The sequence below is a fragment of the Vicugna pacos genome, chromosome 20, assembly GCF_048564905.1.
Source record: "Vicugna pacos chromosome 20, VicPac4, whole genome shotgun sequence".
Taxonomy (NCBI): domain Eukaryota; kingdom Metazoa; phylum Chordata; class Mammalia; order Artiodactyla; family Camelidae; genus Vicugna; species Vicugna pacos.
Window position 1 is genome coordinate 19,865,047 of NC_133006.1, and position 24,095 is coordinate 19,889,141.

General features: G+C 49.1%; 2 protein-coding genes across 2 annotated transcripts in view; both read right to left on the reverse strand.

Annotated features, from left to right (window-relative positions):
• The window catches only part of RAB44 (RAB44, member RAS oncogene family), a 29,565-nt gene extending 24,067 nt beyond the window's left edge, over window positions 1-5,498 (reverse strand). The window contains exon 1 of the mRNA XM_006202062.4: window positions 5,404-5,498. The gene's annotated coding sequence lies outside the window, so the exon portion shown is untranslated. The remainder of the gene's footprint in view (window positions 1-5,403) is intronic.
• Window positions 5,499-12,165: 6,667 nt separating this feature from the next.
• On the reverse strand, window positions 12,166-20,104 carry CDKN1A (cyclin dependent kinase inhibitor 1A). Its single transcript, XM_015237492.3, has 3 exons — window positions 19,981-20,104; window positions 15,012-15,467; window positions 12,166-13,701 (listed from the first exon to the last, which is right to left on the reverse strand). Exons 2-3 carry the CDS (start codon window positions 15,454-15,456, stop codon window positions 13,652-13,654), a joined length of 495 nt encoding a protein of 164 aa, XP_015092978.1. The 5' UTR covers window positions 15,457-15,467; window positions 19,981-20,104; the 3' UTR covers window positions 12,166-13,651.
• Window positions 20,105-24,095: the final 3,991 nt, after the last annotated feature.

A 24,095-nucleotide genomic window follows, 5' to 3' on the forward strand; every position in this document is an offset into this window, starting at 1 on the left:
ATGGCCTCCAGCACATCCCGTTCAGGGCTTTTGCCCTTTCTGTTCCCTCTGCCTGGATGCTCTTCCCTGAGCTATCCACACACCCTCATCTCCTTCAGTTCTCTGCTCAACTGTCAGAAGTCTTCTCTGGCCGTTATACATTCTATTTTTTGACTTGGGGGTGGTTACCCAGGGTGGTCCAGGATCTCACCGTCTGAAGGACCAGAAGCAGCTTACTGAGCCGTCTCTCCTGCTGCTCCTCCAGCTCATCTCACGTCTCGCCTTCCTGAAGGGGCTTTCTCCACCCTTCCCTTCTCCCTTTCTCAGCCTCAACGGGCCTCCAGCGTTTTTTTCCCTCCTCAACATTTCTCTACTCCTTCAACATACACACCAGCAAATCAGTAGCTGCCCCCACCCCGTGGCTCTTTTGGCCTTTCAAGACATGCCCCTCCTTGACGCCCTCACCGCTGCACCCCATCATGGTCCATGTCAACCTTTCTGAACCACACTTCTTTCCTGGAATCCCAGATTCTCTCCTACCCTTGCTCCCTTTGCCCTTAACCTCCCCGATTCTCTCCCTGTCTTGCCTAGCTGATACCTCTTCCTCCCTCACCTTAGGGGCTACCTCCTCCAAGAGCCTCCCTGCAGCCACTGAAAGCAGGGTTTGTGCCCCTTTATCTATGGCCCCATGATGTTCTGGGCTCCCCCACATGAATGTCACTCTGTACATCAGTCCACATTGCTCCCAGCTTCCTAGCACATAGTGGATACTCAAGTAAGGGTTATCCAATTCATTAATTGGGGTACTTTCATCTGTCACTGAAGCTCTTGAGTCAGTCAGTCAATTGATAAAGATTTTGATGGATAAGAATTTGTCCAGGTGAGGGCCCAGGGCAGGAGAGTGGGAGGCTGGAATCTGGAAGGAGCAGAGTCTGGTCTTGCCCTGGAGAGGCAGATAAGTCTGGGGCGCATAAAACTGAATAGCGTGGGAGGAGCTTGATGTGCACATAGGCAGCTTCCTGTGGGCGGGGGCACTTGGGCCAAGCTCTAAAGGAGGCAAATAGGATTTAGAAGCAGTGGACAGTATGTGCAGAGGAATTGAGGCAACAGGAACACCTCACTCACTCTGGGCTTCTCTGTTGGGGTCACAGTTCACAGACAGGCTGAGTAGAGGAGTCAGGGGCTCTGCTTCAGGGATAACGGGCTCATTCCAGGGGTCTGAAGCCACTGGCCCAGCCTCTCCTTGGGCAAGTTCCTTCACATAGGTTGCATAGGACTTGGATGAAGCAATTCCTCACCTTTGGGGAGGCCCCAAGCCTTAGAGTGAAGTAGAGTCTCTGTCTCCCCTCTAGTCAATGCCTCTCTTCCTTCCTGTCTGTTTTTCCTCTCCATCTGTTTCTCTCCATCGCTGTCTCTCTTTATCTCTCTCTCCAGGGCCTTCAAAGTCTGCTTCAGATGCAGTTTTAAGATTATAAATGTAAAACCACAGTGCTGTGCTGGAGCCACATCCAGTGGCTTGCAAGAGCCAACTGTGTGCCTCTCTTCCCAACTCAGTGGCTTGGGATCAGCCACTGTGGGAGTATCTACGTCATGGGAATTAGCAAATACTACAAATTAGGGGGGTTTTCCTCACAAAGAACAATTACCAGCACATCTCTTCTGCCCAAACTCTTCCCAAGATCTAGCATGCAGGTAAGGACAACTGTTAACTGAGCACGACTTGAATGGCAGCACAGTGGAAAGCGGGTCTGCCATGATGTGGTTCCATTAGACGGATTAGGAAAGGTGCCCCTTCCTCCCAGCAGACACAGCCCAGTGCCAGGGCCCATGGTTTGGCAAGTGGACTGTGGGCTGGATTCTAGTCCCCACTCACCCCCCTGGCCAGGCATCCTTGTGCAGGACACAAGCTACATACCCAAGTGGAGTCCTGGCCCTGTAGGTACAGGTATGAACTTACTGCTGGTTTCCCCTGAAGGCACTCACACAGCCTTATTCAGGAAAGGACGCAAAATTAACTACAGTGCAGTGTGGAAGGGGCAGCAAACCTATGTTCCAAGTGCTGTGAGAGCAATGCAAGAGGAGCAACTCACTTGCCAGTGTCTATCAGGGAGGACTTCCTAGGAGAGGTGACATAATTCAGCAAGGAATTCCAGGGCAGGGGAGATCAGACTTAACCCAGGATCCTCTCATGGTACCCAGCCTTGCTCTGGGCACGTTGGACTCTCAACTACTCACTGCTTCCTCCGCTGACTCACAGTGTCCTTTAGAATGTGGGATGTTCTGCTAGACAACTGAGTAAACTCAAAAACTGCTGAAGTTGTAAAATTAAAAATAAGGCAGGGGGACTGTTCTATATCCAAGAAAATAAAGATAAATGACACCTAAATATAGTATGTGATCATTAACTGGATTCTCTTTCAGAAAAAAATAGTAAGAATAAGAGACATTTGGGGGACAACTGGGGAAATTTGAATATGGACTTTATATTAGATGAGAGTCACTGAGCAATATGAAGTTTCTTAGGTGTGATACGAGTGTTGTGATTGTGAAGGAGAGTCTCCTTGCCTTTAAGGGATCCGTGCTAAGGTGTGTAATACCTGCATTTCACTTTCAAATGGTTCTGAGTAAATACACAAGCAAATTAACAGGAAATGTTGTAGGCGGAGGTAAATGGGGCAGATTGTTAGCCAATAGCATTCATTGTACTGTGCTCAACTCTTGTAGATTTGAAAGTTTTCTTAACAAAAAGCAGGTTGGGGGAAGTGGGGAAGCCAAGAGTGAGATTCCAGGTGTTAGAATAGAGAATTTACTACACTAGCATAATTGTCCTTCCCCCAGGAGCTCCTATTCCTGCATCACCCCCATTTGGCCCTGGAAACAATGACGAGATACACACCTTTCTTTGGGCCACATCCATCCACACCCACCATCCCCCTAAAAGGGGAGCCCCCTCCCTCCCTGGTCGCCCTTCCTCACCCCTGGCCCTCTACTGGCCTTGGGTCTTGTGTGTTATAATCAAAGAAACACTCACTCAGTACCAGAAGAGGGTCGATCCCACCCTTTTGACCCATAAATGTGGAAAAGGAGGTCAAGAGAGGAAGTGACTTTCAGTCCCAGTGCTTTGGAGTCAGACAGACTCTGCCTCTCCAGCCCGGCCGCTCACTAGCTGTGCAACCTTGGGCATGTCACATAGCATCCCTGTGCCTCAGTATCCTCACTGCAACACAGGACTAATACCAACCACGCAGGATTAGAAGAGATAATTGAAGTTGAAACACCACCTCCCTTTCCCAGCGAAGCCCACCTTCCTTTCCAGCTTTACTTTCTCTTAGCACTTGTCACCTTTCCAGAATAGTCTTTTAATTGATTTATTTTTAAAAATTTGTATCTCCTCTTACTGAAATAGAAGTCTAAAGTGAGTAGGGAGTTTACTCTTTTGTTCACTGCTCTATCCCAAATACCTAGGACTATGCCTCACAGTCAGAGCTCAGCAAACATTTGTTGAATATTTTATATGTTGAATCCATGTAAAACACCCACACATAGCAACCACTGGGTAAAGGTAGCAATGACGGTGGCGGTAACAACATGGATGAGGGTGAAATTCCATTTAAGCCCCATAAAAGCTGGGTACTGAACAGATATGATTTATCCCCACTCGACAGATGAGGAAACTGAGGGAGGGAGGCTCCAAGAGGCAGAGACCTGCCCAAGCCATGATGTTAGAAGCAAATATGGCACCAGGTTCACTTTCCTCATTTGTCATGGGACAGACTAGCTCCAAGACCTCTTCTTGGAGAGGCACCTTCTCAGTGGCCAGAAGGCCTCTCTGCGGGTCGCAGACGCCCAGCAGAGCAGCCATGATGGGACAGAGCGTCAGCGCAGGGCGGAGTGAGCAGGCTTTGCTCTGGCTGTGAGACTTAGAAACTCAAGTTTCATGCATACTTCAGCTGGTGGAGATAACAAGATAAGATTCCCAGTGCGGAAGCTTCTAGAACTGAAGTGCCGGGGGAAGTTGTGATGTGGGTGCCATGGCACTGAGTCTGTCAGGCTCCCACAAGTGAAGGGAGTTAGAATCCTAAAATAGATTCCCTACGGCCACATGGGACACTCTTGGCATCCCTGTCAGGGAGTTCCCGGTCAAGCTGCACCCCGTTTCCATATGTCCCGTGGCACTTTGTAAGAAAGCAGCACCTCCTGGACACCGTGCCAGTCCCCACTATGCCTCAGGCTCAGCACCAGCTCTCTGAGTCCATCAATCCTTCCCTCCCTGGAAGGCACCCAGTGCCCCCTCCTTGCCTGTCAGGAGGCCTGGGGCAGAAAGGCAGCAGGTGCCCTACTGCGAGCTCTGCCTCAAAGTTCCCATCACCAACAGGCAGGGACAGTGGACACCCCCTTCACGGCCTTACAACACATCCTAAAAGCAGTTTGTGCCTTCTTCACGGACAGGTATGGCCACTCAGAAACAGTGGAAACATCCTTCAGTCGGTGTACACATATGCGGACACACACACGTGCACACACGCACGTGCATACACTCCCTCCTCAGCCAGTCCAACTCAGTCAGCCATCACCCTCACCCACCTCTCCCTCACAGTCAGCTCTCACCGTCAACACGACACCCCTCATAGCCACTGGTGGGCACAGAAGTCCCTGTGGCGCTCAGAGTCAGCCAGCAGGAGCAGCCCTCTGTCAGAGCCCCCTCCCCCACAACGTTCCCCTTGCAATCATCGCCACTTCACCCCCTTAACAGTGAAAACCCTCCTCTTGTCCAGGAACACATGTACGCAAACCCCCAGCACTGCTACCCCTCCCCACTTCCTCGCCCAACAAATCATATAAAGCTTGAGAGCCAGGCATCCCCGGAATCGGCTCCCGGCTGCAGGAGGCAGTTCAGGAAGCTGGCACCACAGGCTTTCCTGGGGAAGCGGAGAGCCTTGTAAGAAGGGTGGGGTTGGGGACAGGACAGAACCACAATAGAGCGTCTTCAGGTGCCTTAGGGCTTCCCCCAGTTCCAACATCCTCTCTCCAAAGGGCCAAGGAACTGAGTCTGCTCTTTACCTACTTCAATAACTACAAATAATAGTGATAGTCACAGAACCCCCACTGTCCAAGTTGGTGAGTCTGAGAAATGCTCTAGTCTATTTATCCTCCTTCCCCCAACTAACTTGCTAGAGAAACCGAGGTTCTAAGAAGCCGGGTGACTTCTCCTGGGTCACAAGGCCACTTAAGAGTAAGTGATCTATCCCAGTCTCTTGCCCAAGTGCCTTTCACTAGACTATGCAAAGAGCTCCAAATTCATGAGAAAAGAGGGCTCAGCCCTGTGCACCTTGTCCCAGAGGAGCTGGGTGGGGACTGCCACTCCCTCCCCCATCCTCACCCCTCCAAAGAAAAGAAGCATTGCAACTCCAGGGAGTCTCCCACCTCTCAGAGGCTCCCGTCTCCTCTCGTGCACGCAGTCCCGTGTCTCCTGGACACTACAATGAGGCAACTACTGCCCCTAGGAGCCCACGAGCTCTGGAACTGTTAACAGTCTTGCCTCTTTCTTAACCACTCTTTCCGTTTCATGGCAAGCCAATCTCTTGTGTTAATCTCTGGGACTTCCTGTTGAAGTGACCACTGGTTATCCTTTCACAATCTTGCCTGGTACTCCCAAGGCACGCTTGCCCTACAGTTTTGGAGCTAGAGAAAGCTGGTGCTGGGTGGAGACCCCTCTAAGCAGAGGCTCCAAAGGGTGAGGTCACCCAGCTCTCAGTGATGAAGCCAGAACTTGGACCCAAGTCTATGTTTGCCAGAGTGATGCCTCGCCTCATCCCAGCCAGAGTGTTGAAGGGCACAGTTATGGCTAAAGCTGGGTGACTGGAACATAGATCCTCACTCTCAGACCACACCCTGGAATACTAGAGCATCTTTTAGAGACTAGTCTCACCTAACAAACACCACCATATTTTGTAGAGCTCTAACTATCAGAACTGCATGGTACTGGAGCATGAATATGAATTGACGAATCGATGGAACAAAATAAAGAGTAGAAAGGAACAGACTCACGATATATGGGAATTTAGTGTATGATAATGGTGGCATTTCAAATCAGTGGAGAAAAGATGGTTTAGTCAATAAACTGTAGGAGGAATGGGCAAGGTATCAGCAAAAAACAAACTTGGAGCTCTATCTCTAAAATAATTCCAGATCAAAAGTTTAAGCATTAAAAAAAAGTCAAACAATTATATGTTGTTTGCAATTTGTTTCAAAATAATGATGGGGGGAATGGGTGGGGCATAGATGAAATAAGACTGGCCCTGCACTGTTTTGATTACCATTGAGGCTGATAAGGGTACTGCTGGCTCCTTCTATTCTCTCCACTTCTGTGTATGTTTGAACAAATGCCAAAAGAAATTATGGGGTAATTTTAAAAAATAAACTTGGGGCACTCAAGGCCTTTCCAGGCATATCACAAAGCATTAGAAGCCATATGATTCATGGGAAAAAAATATCAATGGCTTTTAGACATATGAAAAAATGTTTATCTTCACTCATAACAAAAGAAATAAAAAATAAGATTACAATGAGATATCTCATTTAAAGTTATCCAGTTGGTAAAACAAACAAAAAAAAATGGACAACATACCATGTAGTAAAGGATGTAGGAAAACATTTTCACTTGTTGGTAAGAACATACTCTGTACATCCTTCATGAAAAGAAATGCGAAGGTATCTATCAACATTTAAAATGCAAAAAGCTTTCTAGTCAGTAATTTCAATTCTAGTCATTTCTAGTTACCTACAGGTGATGCACAAAATGACGATTTAAAAGGATATCCATTACAGCATTGTCTATGGTAGCAAAGGATTGGAAACAACCTAAAGTTCCACCAACAGGAAACTAGTTAAATAAGGCCGGATACATACATGTGATGGTTTTTCATGCGGCTGTGAAGAAAATGAGAAAGATCCAGGTAGACTGATCTGGAATGACCTTCAAAAGATATGAATGAAAAAACTAAGATGCAGAACAGTGAGTATAGTATGCTTGGCATGAAGAAACAAAGTTTATGTGTGTGGTTGAAATTTATGCTCTATAAATGCATATGCAGCTGTATGTGTTTGTAAATGCATAGAATATTTCTGACAGAATAGACAAGAGCCTGGTAGCAGTTGGGCTGGAAGGGAGAAGTATTGGGATGGACAAGGAGGGAGATTTATGTTTTACTGTTTATTTTGTACCATCTTGAGACATTACCCATTCAAAAATAAATTTAAGAATAATTTGAAAATATTCAAAGGGAGAATGATGAAGGAGCTGTCAACATTTAGGGGCTGTTGGTGAAGGGTAGATGGGAAGTATTTTACTATTTTTGCAAATTTGTTGTATGTCTGAAATTATTTCAAAACAAAAATTTTTCAAAATTAACAAATTTAATTTCTAAATAAATACATATTCTCACAATCAACCCTTTTTACCCACTTCTTACTGCTGAGAAATTGATACTCATAGAGTTTCTATGGCTTTATTGAGCTAAATAAGGTACTCATTTTTTATTCAGCAAATATTTATTAGCATCTAATATGTGCCTGACACTATGCTAGGCACTGAGAATACAAAAATTTAAAAAAAAGGGAAAAACTGTATGTAATATAATGTTTGGTAGCAATAAATGCCATGAAGAAAAGTAAAGCAGAGTGAATGGATAGAACAGTGGGAGGCATATTTTAGTTTGAGATGGTGGTCTGGAGAAGCTTGTCTAAGTAGGTGATGCCGGAATAGCCTATGTGAGGAAGAAGTTTTGAAAGAAGAGTGTTCAGGGAGAGGAAACAGTGCGAGCAAAGGCCCTGAGGCAGGAGCATGCTTTACGTACATGAGGAACATATGAAGAGACCAGTGTGGTTGGAGCAGGTAGCCAAGGGTAAAGGGAGATGATGCAAAAGGTAACAGTATGACCTGTAGGCCATGGAAAGACATGGTTTTTATTATAAGTGAGGTGGAAGCCATTTGGAGGATGACATGATCCAATGCAGATTTGGAAAGGATCCTTGTGGCAGCTTTCACTGTGGAGAACAGACCGTGTTAGGCAAAGGCAGAAGCAGGGAGACCAGTGAAGAGGAAACCAGTGAAGTTACTATAATCCAGACAAATGATGGCTTGGACCAAGAGGGCAGTCGTGGAGGTGGTGACCAGAGGTGACTGGACTCTGGATATATTCTGAAAGAAGGGCCAGCAGTGTTTGCTGCTGAATTTAGACAAATGTAACAAACCCAGGATTTTTTCTCTCCATCAAGAGACTCTCTCCACTTCTTTGAAAACAGAGTTTGGATTCTTAAGACTCAGTCCCTAGAATCTCAAGACGTTCTCAGTTCATTTCCCCCCAACCCCACCAGCCCATCTCCCAGTCATGGAAATAAAGGGGCACAGAGAAGGCAGGCGGAGGTCACAGCCCTCTCTGATGGAGCCTGAGTGTCATGGAGTGGAGTCTGTAGGTGGTGAGAATTCAGCCTGGCCTCACCCTCTGCACCAGCCCCAGAAGAGAAACCCACCCTGGAGCCAGCCGGCTGGAGGATAAAACCAGCTGCTAGGAAAAAATTTAGATCCAGGCCTTTTTGGAAACAGTGGAGCTAATTTTAAAATACATTGTCGCTAGGCTTAAAAATACTGAGCTCAGAAACTAAATTTTACAAAAACTGAATGAGTGAACAAGGATCCGAGGCAGTGAGATCGTTTTGTGAATGGGAAAGTTTCAAGCTCACTACTTTTCAATTCCCTAAAGATGCTTGAATTCACGTCACAGTTTAGTGTAAACCCTGAAGCCAGATACTGTCTGTTCTAGGGTGCAGCGGTGAGAGCTGGGGCTCAAACTGGGAGACCCGGGTCCCCCTGCCTCCAGCTGCAGGCTCCAAACTATCTCTAGGAGCTCAGGCAGGCTGCTGATCTTGAGGAAAAGCAGGGTCAGGAAACTTGTTTTGAAGTTGCATTTATGTAGCATGCTTTATGTAATATTGAGAAAAGCTAAGTTACAAAGACGGAGGAGGGGCACAGAAGGAGACAGGTGCCCGAAAGCCCCCGCTTAAGAGCTGTCACAGAGGCAGTGGCCCTTGGCAAGGCACTTCCCCTTTCTGGGTTACTGAGCAGACAATATGACCTGGGTCATCCTCGTGAATATCCCAGCCCCCCACCCTTCCGACAGGTGTGACCTCAGGCAAATGAAGAAAGGATGTGTTGCCTCAGTTTCTTATCTGTCCAGCAATCATAGTGCCCACCTTGGAGGTGTGCTGTAAGGATTCAATGCTACAAACTATATAAAATATTGGAACCATGTTGGGCAGATGAGAATCAATGTTAGCTGTTGTTATTTTTGTGATTGTTAAAAGGAGACTGAGTTAGAGAATCTCCAGCTTCTCCATCCTATCAATATGCAGGTAGCCTGACTCCTCTGCCAGACTGATTGTTCAGTGATGAGCAGTGGTGATGTGCGAGCGTGGGATGCAGTAGGGCTGAAGACTGGGGCTGGGGTGCAGTTTGGGAGATGAATGTTCGGGTCAGGAAGGAAATTCAAGCCACAATGAATCATTCGATTCACACAAACATGTATTGCGCACCTATGACCTGCTGGGAACTTTCTAGGTGTTGGGATATGGCAGGGAACAAAAGAGGCAAAGACCTACCCTCGTGGAGCTCATGTTTCTGTGGGCTGGGTGGGAGCGGGTAAAGCTGCAGTAATTTTTGCCAACCTACTCCCCTGGGCACCAGGCTGGCTGAAGGGTAGTTACAGCAGCCACTGCCGAGGCCCCAGCAGAACCCCCCGGCCCCTGTCTGTGTTCGCTGGGAGCTTTGGTAGATAGTTCCTGGCAGGGATATAGCTTCTCACCTCAAAGGCTTACAACTCTGATTCGCTCTCGCATCACGGGAACTAGATCCACCTGAGGAGCAACCTGAATTTGCTGGAGGCAGCCCTCAATCAGCAGTGACTGGCATCAGTAGTTAAGAACCCCAGAGAGACCTAGGCAAGTAACCCAAGACATTTCTAGAGCACGTTCCACATGGTCTCCTCAGACCTCCCAGGTGCACACAGCAGAACTCACTCACCAGCACCTCCGCTGGCTTTTTCCTTTCCTTTCCTTTCCCACATTCTCCGCTCTCCTACTTGTGCTTCCAGGGACCACCTCCCAAGTAAACCACCTGCACACACATCTCAGGTGGCCTTTGAGATAAAAAGAAAATCTAAGAGAATTGGTACCAGAAATGGCAGGTGGACTTCTGAAAATAGATCCCTCACCAGTGAGATGGCAGTGTGGACCCGATGCCGGCAGTGAGTGGGGTGGTGATAACTACGACCCCCCCGCCGTAGGCTGCAGCCTCATGCTGACCGGACCCAGCATGGGTCCTGTGCGAGGTGGACTGGGGTGAGGTACAGGCAGACTCCCAGGACAACACTGACATGCAATAGGTCTGACACTCGAAAGATATGGGGCAATGATAATTATGAGGATTGTGGGGTTTGGCTGGCTTTTGTTAACCACCCCAGTAGTCTTGAAGAAAGAGAATGACAGGCTCAACTCAGGGCAGGTTGTGGGAGCTGGGAGACCCCCACAAGAGCATTCTCAATGGCCCTCATCTCTTGAGGCCAAGGGCAGGCTGCGCTGATAGTCAGCCCCAGGATTCGATACAAAAGTGGCAGAGATGCAAGAGAGACTGACTGCACAGCCCCAGCAGGCAGGGAGAGGGTGGGATGCTGAGGCCTGGAATGGAGAGTTTGGATGGATGAACTAGAGAATCTTGTACCCCTAGCTTTCCCTAAGCCCTCCAAGCCTGCAGAAGCACCCCCTCCCTCGCTAGAGGAGAGCACTCTCCCATTACAGGAAGCCCACACGGAAGACTCGCCTGGGGGCATGCCTTGCAAGGTGATGCTTGATCTTCCTTGAGATTCACCCTGCTCCCCTCTCTGCCTCTAGACAAGAGCCAGCAAACATTTTAAGGACAAGAGAGTAAATATTTTAGGTTTACGGGCCACATGGTCTCTGTTGCAACTACTCATTTCTGCTTTTGTACTACTTAAAATATAGTACAAAACCAGCCATAGACAATAAGCAAATCGGTGTATCTATGTTGAAATAAAATTTATACAGAAACAGGCAGCTGGTCCATAGAGCTGGGGTTTGCCGGCCGCTTCTCTTAGACCAGTAAATGGGTCAGACCTCAGCATTGCCCACCAAGGACAGTATGGTCCCTGCTCATGGAGGAAATAACTAACCAAAAAGCTACATGTCTGGCTGATATGTATTGGTAGGGAAACACATGGGAGAGCTCAAGGGCGTGGGGCTGGGGCTGGGGGAGATGAGGAACACAAGGCTGGCTTAAGAGAGTATTCAGCATTTGAGAAGTAGTTCTGGCCAAATTGCAGAATCCAGAGCAAGTAAATTATTATTATTTTAAGCTACTAAGTCTTGGGGTGGTTAATTATGAATAGATAATCAGAACATGCTTGTAAGACTACTTTGTTCTTTTTAATGTCAAGTAGTATTTCACTATACAGATACCACAATGTACATATCTTTTTTTCTGTTATGGATATTTAGGTTGCTTCCAGTTTGGGTATATTAAGAATCATGCTGCTATGAACATGTCTTTTGGTGGAAATGTATACTCATTTCTCTTGAGAAGAAACCTAAGGATAGAATTCCTGGGTCATGGGGTAGGCATGAGGGGAGGCATATTTCAAAGATGTTGCCAGAGTTTTCCAAAGTAGTTGAAATATTTCACACTTCCACCAGCAGGGTATAAGAGTTCCAGTTGCTCCATATCCTTGCCAATACTTGGCATTGTCAGTCTTTTTCATCTTAAGTCGTTCTGGTAGATGTATAGTAGTATCTTATTGCGGCTTTAATTTGCAATTCCCCAGTGAGAAATGATTTGCATTTCCCTGATGAGTAACAATGTATTCTTTACTAAAAAAGACCACACAAGAAACCAAAATATTGACAGTTGCAATTTTTGCAGAGGTATGATGATTTATTGTTTTGTTTTGTTGTTGTGTGTCTGCTTTTTGCTTTGTGGTCTTTCAGTTTACTAAACTTTCTGCATTTTAAAAATTTAAATGCTTAACTTTTTAAATTATGAAGACAACCAAAAAAAAACTCTGCCTACTTGTTTTCATAAGCAACAACGTATATTGACCACAACAGTAATATTACAAGTAAAGTCACCAGAAATATTTATTGAGCACCTGTTTTATACCCAGCACTGTGGGAGGAGCTGTGAAGGACACAGAGCAGTACAGGACTTATTCCCTGCCCTTGAGAGCTTTACAGTCTAGGTGGAGACCGAAGAACCAGGACATATGGGAGCCAGGAGAAAACAGTCCAGCCCAGGATGTTACAGGAGCTGGAAGGTGTTTGGGGTCAGAGCCACCAAGTACTTCGGTGCCTGCAGGGGCTCAACGGTCAGTGCCAGGAGAGACAACAACTCACAACTCCCAGGTCCATATCAGCCCACTTAGCGTGCCCTATCCACAGCCTTACTCCCGCCATCTTAAAACACCTGACTCCTTGTTCAGCTGCTATTCAAAGTGCAATCAAACAGGGGAGGGGGGGCAGATGGGGAAGGTCCTTGGATGAGTTCCAGGGACTGGTGCCACACTCTCCCTCCTGGAAAAATCTGCTTCTCACCCACAAACCCCCAACACAGGGAGATCTCCTTTCAAGGAGGATGGTCTGACCACCCAGGACCCTTACCCCGAGATCTAAGAAGAGGGGTGGTCATTGCTTGAGCTGCCTGAGGTAGAAGTGGGAAACCTTACTTCTAGCATGCCCCTTCCCTTCCCAGTCCACTGAGTTGGGGGACAAGCACCCCAGAGCTGCCACCCAGGGCTGAGAAGGTACTAAAGGGAAAGGACATGGGGGAGGGGAGAGGAGCAGAGAGGGACTGAGAGCCCAGCTGGAAAAGAGGGGTCTGGGGCTCCTAGAAAAGTGCAGGGGAAGCCAAATATTGAGGCTGGCTCCCCTGTGGGCGGAAGAGGGGTAAGAGGAAGTGGGGTGGTTTGCTACAGGACCCTACCTTCCCCACACCTTCATGGGACAGAGGGAGTATCAAGGGTCAGGAGGGTACCAAATCCCCAGCCCAGTTCCAGGCTGTGCCTGCTTCAAGGTCACCCTGCCCAGCCTTAGAGGAGGCAAGGGGATCCCAAAGTTTTGATGATGGCCTGACTCTGCTGAGCCCTCTTCAAAGTGCTGTTTACTTCTCAAATTATAAGGAATTCAGATCTGAGAATACAGGAAAGAGGCAGAATTTTTTAACACCCATAAGATGGTGAGTGGAAGGAGCCAGGCTCCTCCAGAGAGTACCACCCATCAGAGGTGGACGTGCCAGCCTCACCTTATCTCAGGGAGAACGGAAATGGAGAGCATAGGATGACGGGGGCTTAAATAATAGTCTGCATAATAAAAACACTTAGCATTCTAATAAGCCTATTTTTCTGCTATCTAATTATTTTAAATAATTCTAATGTCAGAGGCTGGGGGCATGGGGAGGGTGGTGGCAGGTAGGTATATACATGAGGAGGAGTTTAAATTAAAACACAAATAATAATTAAGACAAACAAACTAAAGAACTAAAGCAAAAGATGCAGAAGAGGCCTGTGGTGGGCCTCTCACTTCCAGGATGACAAAGCTTCCAGTGGCCAGGTTAGGGCTTCCTCTTGGAGAAGATCAGCCGGCGTTTGGAGTGATAGAAATCTGAGGAGAGAGAACAGAGTCAGCCAGGCCAGGGTGAAGAGGGTGCAGCAGAGCCACCCATTCAAAGTAACCTGCAGAAGGGCCAGCGGGACACATTGCCAAGTACAGGAAAGAACTCTGGCAACTTCCACTGCATCTCCCGGGGGGGGGGGGGCGTCCCGTCACCCTTCATAGATGTGATTGATAACAGGACCAACACCCATGGGCCTGCTTTAAACCAAGCTGCCCAATACAGTAGACACTAGCCCTATGTGGTTGTTTACATTAACTAACATTAAATGAAGTGAAAAATTCAGTTCCTCGGTCATACTATCCTCATGTCAAGTACTCAGCCGCTATATGTGGCCAGTGGCACTGGACAGTTACATCTTTGCAGAGTTCTATCAGATAGCACTGCTCTGGGGATTCCATTAGATAATCCATGAACAGTGTTGGGCACAATGCCTGGGCCATATAAACGTTAGCTGTCATTATCATTATCATTATTATTATCATTATATTGTTAGTTCTGACCCAGCTGCAGACTTGCTGTGGGATTCTTGGTGGCATCTCTCAAAGCCTGTTTCCTCACCCTTAAAATGAAGATAAGACTGGTTGGGTGCTCTAAGGATTAAATGAAATGCTCTCTATAAAGGTCTTGGTCAAGCACCTGGCATAGTTAGTGCTCAAATGTCAGAATCACTCATTCATTTTTCTCTCAAGCACCTGCTATCCTAGGTGCTGGGGATTCTGTGACGAACAAGAGAGACACAGATTCCATTCTCATGAGACAATATCCTAGTTGGGAAGATGGACAATATCAAGATAAGAAGGTAGCTGTTGATAGTTAAAAAAAAAAAAAAAAAGGTGCCAAAGAGTAAAAACAGGCAGGGAAGAGCATGCTGGAAGTGTGTATGTATGATGGGGAAGGGGAGTTAAGTTCAGGTAGGGCAGCTGGGAAATAATTTAGTTTTCTCTCCACTGCAAATTCATTGTGGAACCTTAGGCAAATCACTCTACCTCTCTGAGGCTTGTTTCTTTGCCTATGAAAGGATGGCAAGAATGTCTTATGGTGTAAGATTGCTATAAGGACTAAACAAAATCTAGAAACTTAGCAAAGGGCCTGACATAAAATCGATGTTCCCAATAAAGGTTAGATAGTTGGTCTTGGTAGCAGGCTTGCTGTGTGACCTCAGGCAAGTCACCTCCCCTCTCTGGGCTTATTTCCCCCTCTGAGTAATGAGCAAGCTGGGCCAGACAGGTCAGCCCTTGCACCATGAATTCTGGGAGTCTGGATCCCTTGCAGTATCCTTCTCTGCACTTGTCCTCACCTGTCATGCTGGTCTGCCGCCGTTTTCGGCCCTGAGAGGTGCCAGGCCCACCTGGGGACTCCTCAGGCCGCTCAGGGGAGCGAGGCACAAGGGTGCAAGACAGTGACAGGTCCACGTGGTCCTCCTGAGATGTCCCCTGCAGCAGGGCAGGCGAGGTGCTGGGCCGCTTGCCCCCTCCCAGGTCATCCCAGGCCCCCCGGGGCCCTGCAGGCAGGTAGAGCTTGGGTAGGCCAAGGCCCCGCACACGCTCCCAGGCAAAGTCACCCTCCAGCGGTGTCTCAGTGACAAAGTCGAAGTTCCATCGATCCCGGGCCTCCTGCACACAGCTGGCCATCAGTGCGTCACAGTCCCGGCTCAGTTGCTCACTGTCCACTGGGCCGAAGAGGCGACGGCACGCCTTGCTGCTGCGTGGGATCTGATGGGCATCCCTGGATGGCTCCGACATGGTGGCTGCAGCTGGGACACAAGTAAGACTCCGGTCACTTGGGGTATCAGATCCTCCCTTAGCAGGCCATGCTTTGCTGTGTAATCTCAGGTGAGGTCTTCTCACTAGAACGTGAGGTGAGAGGGTCTCTCTGGTTCCTTCCAGCTGATTTTCCCCTACTTCTCTCCCATGGGCTCTCCCAAAACGTCACCAGTAGACACTGGGAAGGGGTAGGGCTCAGCCAGCCTGGCACTCCAAGGTCACTGGGGAAGTGGGCAGCTGAAGGGCAAGCTTATGTCAACAAAGGCAAGTTTATTGCAATAGCAGGGATCAGGGTCCTGTTTACCACCAGGTATTATCAGCTAAAATCAATTTGTTTTCCCCTCTGAGGTGTCCCTCATGGGTGTGAATGCCCCAAGTATGTGTGAATTGCCAGAGTCCAGCAGTTTCCCAGCCCCAGTCCTGGCCAGAAGGTCAATTCCCAAATGAATGGACAGTTTCTCCAGCTTTCTGAATCCCCCCACCTAGATGCCCATGTTGGGTAACCCCGCTCTGCAACTTAAAACAGCTGGGTTCTAGTCCTAGCTCTGCTGCTTACTACCTAATCTTTTAAAAAGTCACTTAATGTCTCTGGGCCTTAGTTTCCTCATCTGTAAAAAGGAACTGCATTAAAGTCTAAAGAGCAGGGCTATAGAAGCATGCGCAAGAAATTGACCAAGGAGTCCCTCCAGGCAAGGCAGATGAAACAGAGGTGAGAGGCTGAATCTTGGTGGTAAAAAGTGAGGGCTCTGGAGCCAGGCCACCTGGGCTGGAATCCAGGCTCTGCTGGGTGACCCTGAACAAGTGGCTTAACTTCTCTGGGCTCTATTTTCCTCATCTGTAAAATGGAGACAGTAATAGTGAACATCTCAGAGAACAGATGTAAAGATAAATTGAGTTAATGTAGGTAACGTGCGTAGAGCAGCACCTGGTACATAGAAGTGCTTGGAAAACATTATTATTATTATTATTATTATTATTATTATTATTTCTCTCTGCCTCTGTTCTGGCTGAACCTCCTCCCCATCTCTCCACCTGGGCCACCACCTCCCTTCAGACAGCAGCTGACAGGTGCTGTAGGCTGAGGGCCTTTCCCAAGGATGTCATCAGATGGGCAGCCTGGGGGTAAGGAGGAGCTGGGCAGGGCAGGGCAGGGCAATGATTTGTCCCAGGCTGAGCCACATCCTGCCAGGCACATCAGATCTGAAGTCTAGACAACCTCGAAGCCCCTGCCTCATTCTGCCTGCATCCAAGAAACCCGTTTTGCAGGCAAAGAAAATTAAAGGTACCGGTCTACCCGGTTCCTCTCCTCCCACTTCAGGAGAGGGAAAACCTAGGGTGAGTTTGCCCGTGAGGAATGCTGGCACCCACCTGCCCTGCTCTGGCCTGACTCCAGGGCTGAGCGGCTGCACAACTTTGGCAGGGACTGGGTTTTCCTGGGGACAAGTCCTGCTTTGCAGGCTTTGAGGGTGAAAGCTCTGCTGAGTGACCTCCTGGGGCAGGAAGCCCTGGATCAACGCCACACATAAGCCTCCCCACACCACCTCTCACAGGGAGTGGAGCCTGCAACTCCACATCTCAGCTGATAGGGGAAGGGAGGCACTAGGTGACCTCAGACCAAGTTTAAAGGGCAGGAGTTATAAGACTTGCCCCAAAACCACACAGCTAAAAAGATCAAGGGCCACTGCCCCATAGAGAGGGGGTACACAGTGCAGTGAGCAAAGCCTATGAATAACCTTTGCTCACTCTCTTCAGCACAAGGATTGAGATTTATGTAGATATTTTTATGTATCAGAGGCTTTTCCAAGAAGTTTACAAATATTAATTTTCCTAAAAAGTGGGTATATTAGCTCTTTTTTACAAAGAGGTAACCAGGTTCAGAGAAGTTAAGTAACTTTTCCAAAGTTACACAGCTCACAAGTGGCACAGCCAGAATTTGATCCCAGGCCTGAATGCCCTGGGTTCTGTGCTCTAGTGTTGAACCCTACTTCCTCTATAATTGTGAGGTTTCTTAACCAGAGAGACCCATTGGAACCACTTGGGGAGCTTTTTCAATATGTGGATTAATAGTCTCTCCTTCCAAAGACCGATTTAATTCAAACTGAAAGAGATTTAAGCAAGCCTTTGGCAGTTCTCCAGATGGGCACGCTTGGGGTGCCAGCCAAGAGGGGGCACACAGAATGGCTGAAATAGATACTGTGGGTCTCAGTGCTTCATTGGCACAAGGAGGAGCCCACCTAGGGCTTTACCAGGGAGCTGGACATTTCCTGGCTGCTAGGAGCTGAAGACGGAACCAGAATCCAGGCAGGGACCCTCTCTACTTCTAGCACCCCTTCCCTTATGGCTTTCATAGACGCGCCATCAAAATCTGCTCTCATGACCATTACTGTAACTCCCACCTCAGAGAAAACTCAAACTCTTGTTTTACAAACAAGCAACTGAGACTAGCTCCTTCTGTTGGCCTTCGTGCCTTAGACTTCAACCACAACCATAATTTTCATTCCCAAATAAATAGTAAGTACTCAGTAAACACTGCTGAACCAATGGGGTACTCCTTTGTAGGAGCAGGGGAGCGACCTCAGGTCAGCCCTGGAGTAGCGGCGGGAAGCAATGGCTGGTGAAGCCTCATTCCGCGGGAAGGCGTGTTTGCCATTAGCGCTGGGGCCGGAAGGGGGCGCTGGTCTCCAGGAAATCACGCGCCGGGTGGGAGGTGCGTGGGCAGAGCCTAGGTCAGCAGCAGGGAGTTGCGATGAGTCAGTTTCCTGCAAAATGCTCCCGGCCCGCCAAAACTTCGTTTCCACTCCGGCTGCGCGTCACCCTCGGGTGAGGAGGGGGAAGCGGGAGGGGGACCGGGGACCGCGAACACGTCACGCTGAGCCAGGCTTCCGAAACCCCCGCCACTGTTGGGAAACCGCCCGCTCTCGCGCCGTCTCTTGTGACACACATACGTGTAAACACATACACACACCCCGCACGCACAGGCGCGCAGGGATCCGGGCTCTCCACCTTATCTCCACGCCCTAAAGCAGGGGATGAGTCAGATCCCTGGAAAATAAAAATAGACGGGAGGAACGAAAACAAAACCGCTCAAAGTCCTCTCCAAAACGCGACGTGGAGGAAGGGAAGGAGGCAGAGAACTGCCTGGGCGTCCCAAAGTGCCAAATGTAATTCCAAGATTCTTTTAAGCACGAGAAGGTTCGCAACTGTCCCCTGAGGGCCGCCGGGACACCGCGGACAAGGAGGACGCATTGTAGTCCGCGCTGGGCGGTGGCGCCCGAAGGGCGACTCTCCCTCCTGCTCCTTTCAGCCCTGACGCCCTCGGACAGGGAATTCTGGGCTAGGCTGGGGGCGCCTGGAGCCCCGAATGCAGGTGACAGAAGCCCTGAGCAGCATCGCGCCTGGAAGCCCCATCCCTCAAAGACGAGATCTCTCCCTGCCTCCCGCCCCAGCGGGGGCTGCGTGCCCCGACGCAAGCCAGAGCTGGGCTCCGCTACCCCGGAGTCCATCCGACCGACCCGAGAACAAGTTGGGCCGGGGTTCTCCAGGCGGTGGTGGGAGAGAGGTAGGTCCAGCTCCTGAGCTTCCGTTAGTGACAGGCTGGCGCAAGCCGACCCAGCGCGGGGGCCGGGGCTCCAGGTCCCAGAGGGCTCACCGCAGGGCGGGGACGGGACACCAGTTCCTGGATCTTCTGGTGTCTGGCTTCCCTGGGAACACTTTGTGCCCAGCCAAATAGGTCACTGTGCTGATGGGGAGACAGAGGCCGCGGAGAGGCAGGGAAGGGAACTTATGGGGGAGCCACTGTCGCCCAGCCCAGGCGGAGTTCTGACCTCACCCAGCCCGTTCCCTGGGGTCTTCTTGTCACCGTGAGTCACCACCTCGCTTGCCCTTAAGGGACGTGTCCCGACAAGTTCCCAAGAGCCGGGGACACAGCCGGCGCTGACCTCAGCGCCCAGTCTATTGGCGGACACGGCGGCGTCGGTAACCCAGACCTTAGGGGCCTGGGCCTGGGTGGCACCGATTGGATCCGAGAGCAGCCCGGGATTGGATCCCAGATGAACCTGCTCGGCTCCGCGTTCCTCGCCCCTCCCGCAGCTCTCCGCGTACAGGGTTTCATTCCCACGACACCAGCAGCAGTTAGAGCCTGGGGCCCTGGGCGCACTCGCAGCCGGGTCCACGCCTTCCCTCGCAGCTGAGTTTCAAGGGGAGGGAGCGTGGCGGGGATCCCTGGTATTCATGCTCCCTCTCCCCGCCGGGAGTCTGCAACACATCCCGATCCCCGTCCCCAGCGCACTTACAGACTCCGGTGTGCGCAAAACCGAGACCCACGCACGTCATTCACCTGTGAACAAAGCACACACACAAGCACCGGCGACACGCATCCGCGACACACACCCCAGGAGGTGCACGGACACACACGGACACGTTCGGCTCAGCTCAGAGCCGAAGCCCGGGATCTGCTCAGAGCAAAAGCCTGGGATCCGCTCTTGCCTGCCATGGCTCCCTCACCTCCTCTGAGGGTCTCGGCTTCTCCGTGAATCCGCGCCCAGCTCGGAGTCTCTGAACTACGTACTTCGGCAGCTGCTTACACCTCAGCTGGCGCCGCCCGGCGCTGCCGGTATAAAAGGATTCGGTTTCAGGAGGCGGGACCAGCCGCTCCGCCCTCAACGCGCCCGCCCGGGACGGCCTCCCGCGGGACATAGTCCCCTCTGTTCCTGGCAGCTCTATAGATCTTCCGAGCTCAAATGCTAACCTCCCAGTGCTACTGGAGGGCGCTTCCGTCCTCCCCACACCCCCTGTACCAGGGATTGTGCGCTTAATACATTTCCCCACGAATTGAGCCCCAAATCTAGTTGTTTGTTGTTGTTGTTGTTGTTGTTGTTGTTGTTGTTGTTTTTTAGTTGGGGAGTGAGTTGGCACTTCCCCAGAGGGGACAGGATCTTAAGATGAGCCCCCCTCTTGCCCACTACCGACTGATTCTGGGCAAAGATTTATCCAAAGCAACTGAATAGACCACGAAAAGTGACATTAATAAATTAAAATCCTTAAATAAAAAAAAGATACATCTCACTATGCAATTCCCAGAAAAGCCTCACGATACCACCACTGTGCCCACGGTCCCACGGATCTCTCCCTACACCTCATCACCTGAGGCGCCCAGACACCCAACAAAGCATTCCCGGAGGCCAGACAGGGTTCAATTCCCTTTATTTCACAGATGAAGAAACCGAGGCCCACAGAACTAAAGGGATGAAGTTATTCGTCAAATGCCCCAGGGAAGGAGGGAATTTGGGACACTGCTAAGAAAGGGCCAGTCTGGTCTCCAGGGGAAATTAGACACTGAACTAACCTCCCCACCCCCTCCTCCTCACTCCCTATGCCCACCTCCCTCTCACCTCAGCAGGAGAAAGCTCTGTGATAGCAGCAGATTTGATGGCTAGGAAGGGATGAGTCATGTACTGGGTAGTCCCCACACAGCCCACATACACTGCTGGGGAAACTGAGGCTCAGTTCAGCGGTCTGACTCAGGTAGCACAGCAAATAAGTGGCAATGGTGTAACAGGCCTTTTGCCTCTCACCCAGAGCTCTCAGCTTGTTACCCTCTCTGTTTCAGTGGCTCTAGAATGAGGGAAGCACCCAGCACCCCTCATTTCCAGGCAGTATACTGAGGTGACATTGATAAAGGGTAATTCTGGAAATGTCCACCAGCGCTTCTGATAGAAACAAAAAAGTGAGTGAGGTGCCCCTCTGCTCCCACCCACCTCCACACCCCTAGCTTCCCTTGCATCCCACCTTTGCTTCCTTCCTTCACCTAAAACAGCTGCAGTTTCTACTTTAAAAAAAATTGCAGAGAACAGAGTGTTAATCTGAACAGAAATCCCACTAGAAAGTAGAATCCAGGCTTGGAGCAGCTACAGTTACTGACATCTAGGGCTGTTCAGTGTCTGGAAGTCTCTGCCCAGACATGCCCAGTCTTCTTCCTCTAACGCAGCTGACCTCAGGGAGGACAGGCCTTCTTCTCCTCTCCTGCTGGGATGGGAGCCTGGGTAGGGGTGGGAGGGCCCATTACCAGACCCTCTTGCCTACCTAATATTGAAGTTAGGCCGGGATTATAGCTGGACTTCAGAAGGACCTCAAAAAGGCCAAGATCCCAGAACCAGCCCCCTCCTCCCCAGCTCCAACACACACACACACACACACACACACACACACACACACACACACACACACACACACACCACCCAAAGGCTCAGTTGTCAAATGTCCGACAGAAAATGGGCATATCCTCCTACTGATTCGAAACCCCTTGTCTTTCAGGCATTTCAAATAGACTTGACATTGTCCGAGTGTTTACTTTGGGGGAAAAATTTTTAATGAAGGCTTCTATTGAATTATTTAAAGTTTTGTGGTACTGAACTTCACCATGAAATAATTCTTTTTGTTGTTGTTTTTGGGAAGTAAATATTGTTATGCCTTTTACCTCAGCACTATCACAACAGAATTCAACAAATACAGTTAAGCACTTATTAAGTGTCTAGTACTGTTCAATACTTTAAAAAAGTTTCAAAAAAAATTTCCAACCATACACTTGAATGTGTAGATATAATCTTAAAGGAGGGATTCTGCCCTGAAGAGGCAAAGAAACAGATTGTTAGAAGTCACTAGCAAGATCTGACACACACATACACACACGTGCACACAATAGATCCCAGGCCAATCTGAAGGGATCTGCTGCAAACTGCAAATTCTCAGACCAAGGTCTCCTTGGGGTTTCTGGGGACCTCCTGCTCCTCCCACCCCCTCTTTCCTGAAAACAGGCAGCCCCAAAGACAAAACAGCCACCAGCTTCTTCTATGCCAGGGCTCAACATGTTAGGACATGTTCCTGAGGGTCTGAGTACTAGTCAGGACCACAGCTGGCTGCCCAGGCATGCTCCCCAGGAAGCAGGCGGCTTAGAGAGGTAGTGAGACTCAGCCTAGGGGACAGAGGATCCAGACCAGACCCCACGTAGGAGGGAGGTGATGATGGAAAGGAAAGGTGGAAAGCCCTAGCTTGAAAAAGGAGGATGTGAAGAATTCTCAGTGGTGGCTACAGGAGCTGCCTGGGAAGGGAGAGGAAGTGCTGGGAACAATGTCACCATTTCTCAGAAAAGGTCTGGGGAGTCCCTAACAGGCTCAGTCAGCTTTCAGAATTCACCTCCACACAGGCTCCCAAGAAGTGAGACCCCAGAGAAGAGGCAGAACAGAGACATTGTATTATTGACCAGAAGTCCCACCTGCTTTTTTTTTTTTAATGGAAGAATGAGATTGGGATCTCCCTGCACATACCGCCCCCTAAACTTCTGGGAGCTTTACCCAGCCAGTCTAAATTTCAGGACTGACCATACAGTGAACTAGAGAAATTTGTGACCTATATGTGCCACACAAACACTTCCAGCCTCCCTAAGTTAGAAATTTCACCTTGCCAAAGCCTAAAATTTCACCATTAGAAATTCATTCCTTTGGCACTAAGTTTTGTTCTTCATTAAATAAGATCATACAGGTAAAATGCTTAGCATACTGCCTGGCACATAGAAATCAGTGGGGCAAATGAGTGCCTGAGTCCTGCAGAGGGTTCTGGGTGATACAACACAGTGTGAATGAGTTGATCAGATCATTTAGAGACAAGAAAGTGGTGAAAAATTGCTGTAATCACAGGCCACTTGAGGAGTGACGGACTCTCTGTGACTTTGCACATATTATTCCCTCTTCCTGAGTGTTTCTGACCAATCTGCCCCATCTCTACTCTTGTCTCCACCTGTTGAACTCCTACTGATCCTCCATAACCCAACCTATATGACCCCTGAGGATAACGCTTTCTCAGGGCCCTCTCTGGCCCCCAGAGCTCCTGGTAAGCAATCTACTCAACTCTACTTTGCTGGCTTGTTTGGTGTATGTTCCTACTGCATCCCCTGAGCTGGAAACCTAGAGGGGATAATCCCATATTTTATTCATCTTTGTACCTTCAAGGCCTAGCAGCCTCAGCCAAAGCTCAGTAAATATTAATGGAAGGGCCATTTTTGGCCTGCACTCTGAGGTTAGACTTCAGTGCTGCTGCTTCTGAGCCTTCTCTTTTACTTATTCATTCATCTGTTTACTCATTTATTCATTAAAAAATAATATAATTAACACTTAGTGCTCAACCAAGAACTAGGGCATAACAAATCACTGATACCTTCCTGTGAGTTCCTCTCCTATGCTGGTGCCTTCTCCCCCTACCCCAAAGTAAATACCATCCTGAATTTTATGGTGGACTTTCCTTTGTTTTCAATAGTTTTATTACATGTGATCAAGACAATAATAGTCTTTCATTTTTCTGTGTGCTTTTCTACATTTCTCAGCCTCTCCCTGCAGTTTAGACAGGGTCATGTGACTAGTTCTAGCCACTGAAATGTGAACATAAGTAACACTTGTCTCTTTAGAGTTGAGGTCAAGTGAAATTTCCCATCCTTTCTGTCCTCCATGAGTGTGACAATAGTGAGGTCTCATGTCCCAAACGGTGCCACCTCAATATGGCAGAGCCTCCAGCAGCCTGGGTTCCTGAGTGACTGTGGAGCCAAGCACCCCACCAACTTGCATAAGATA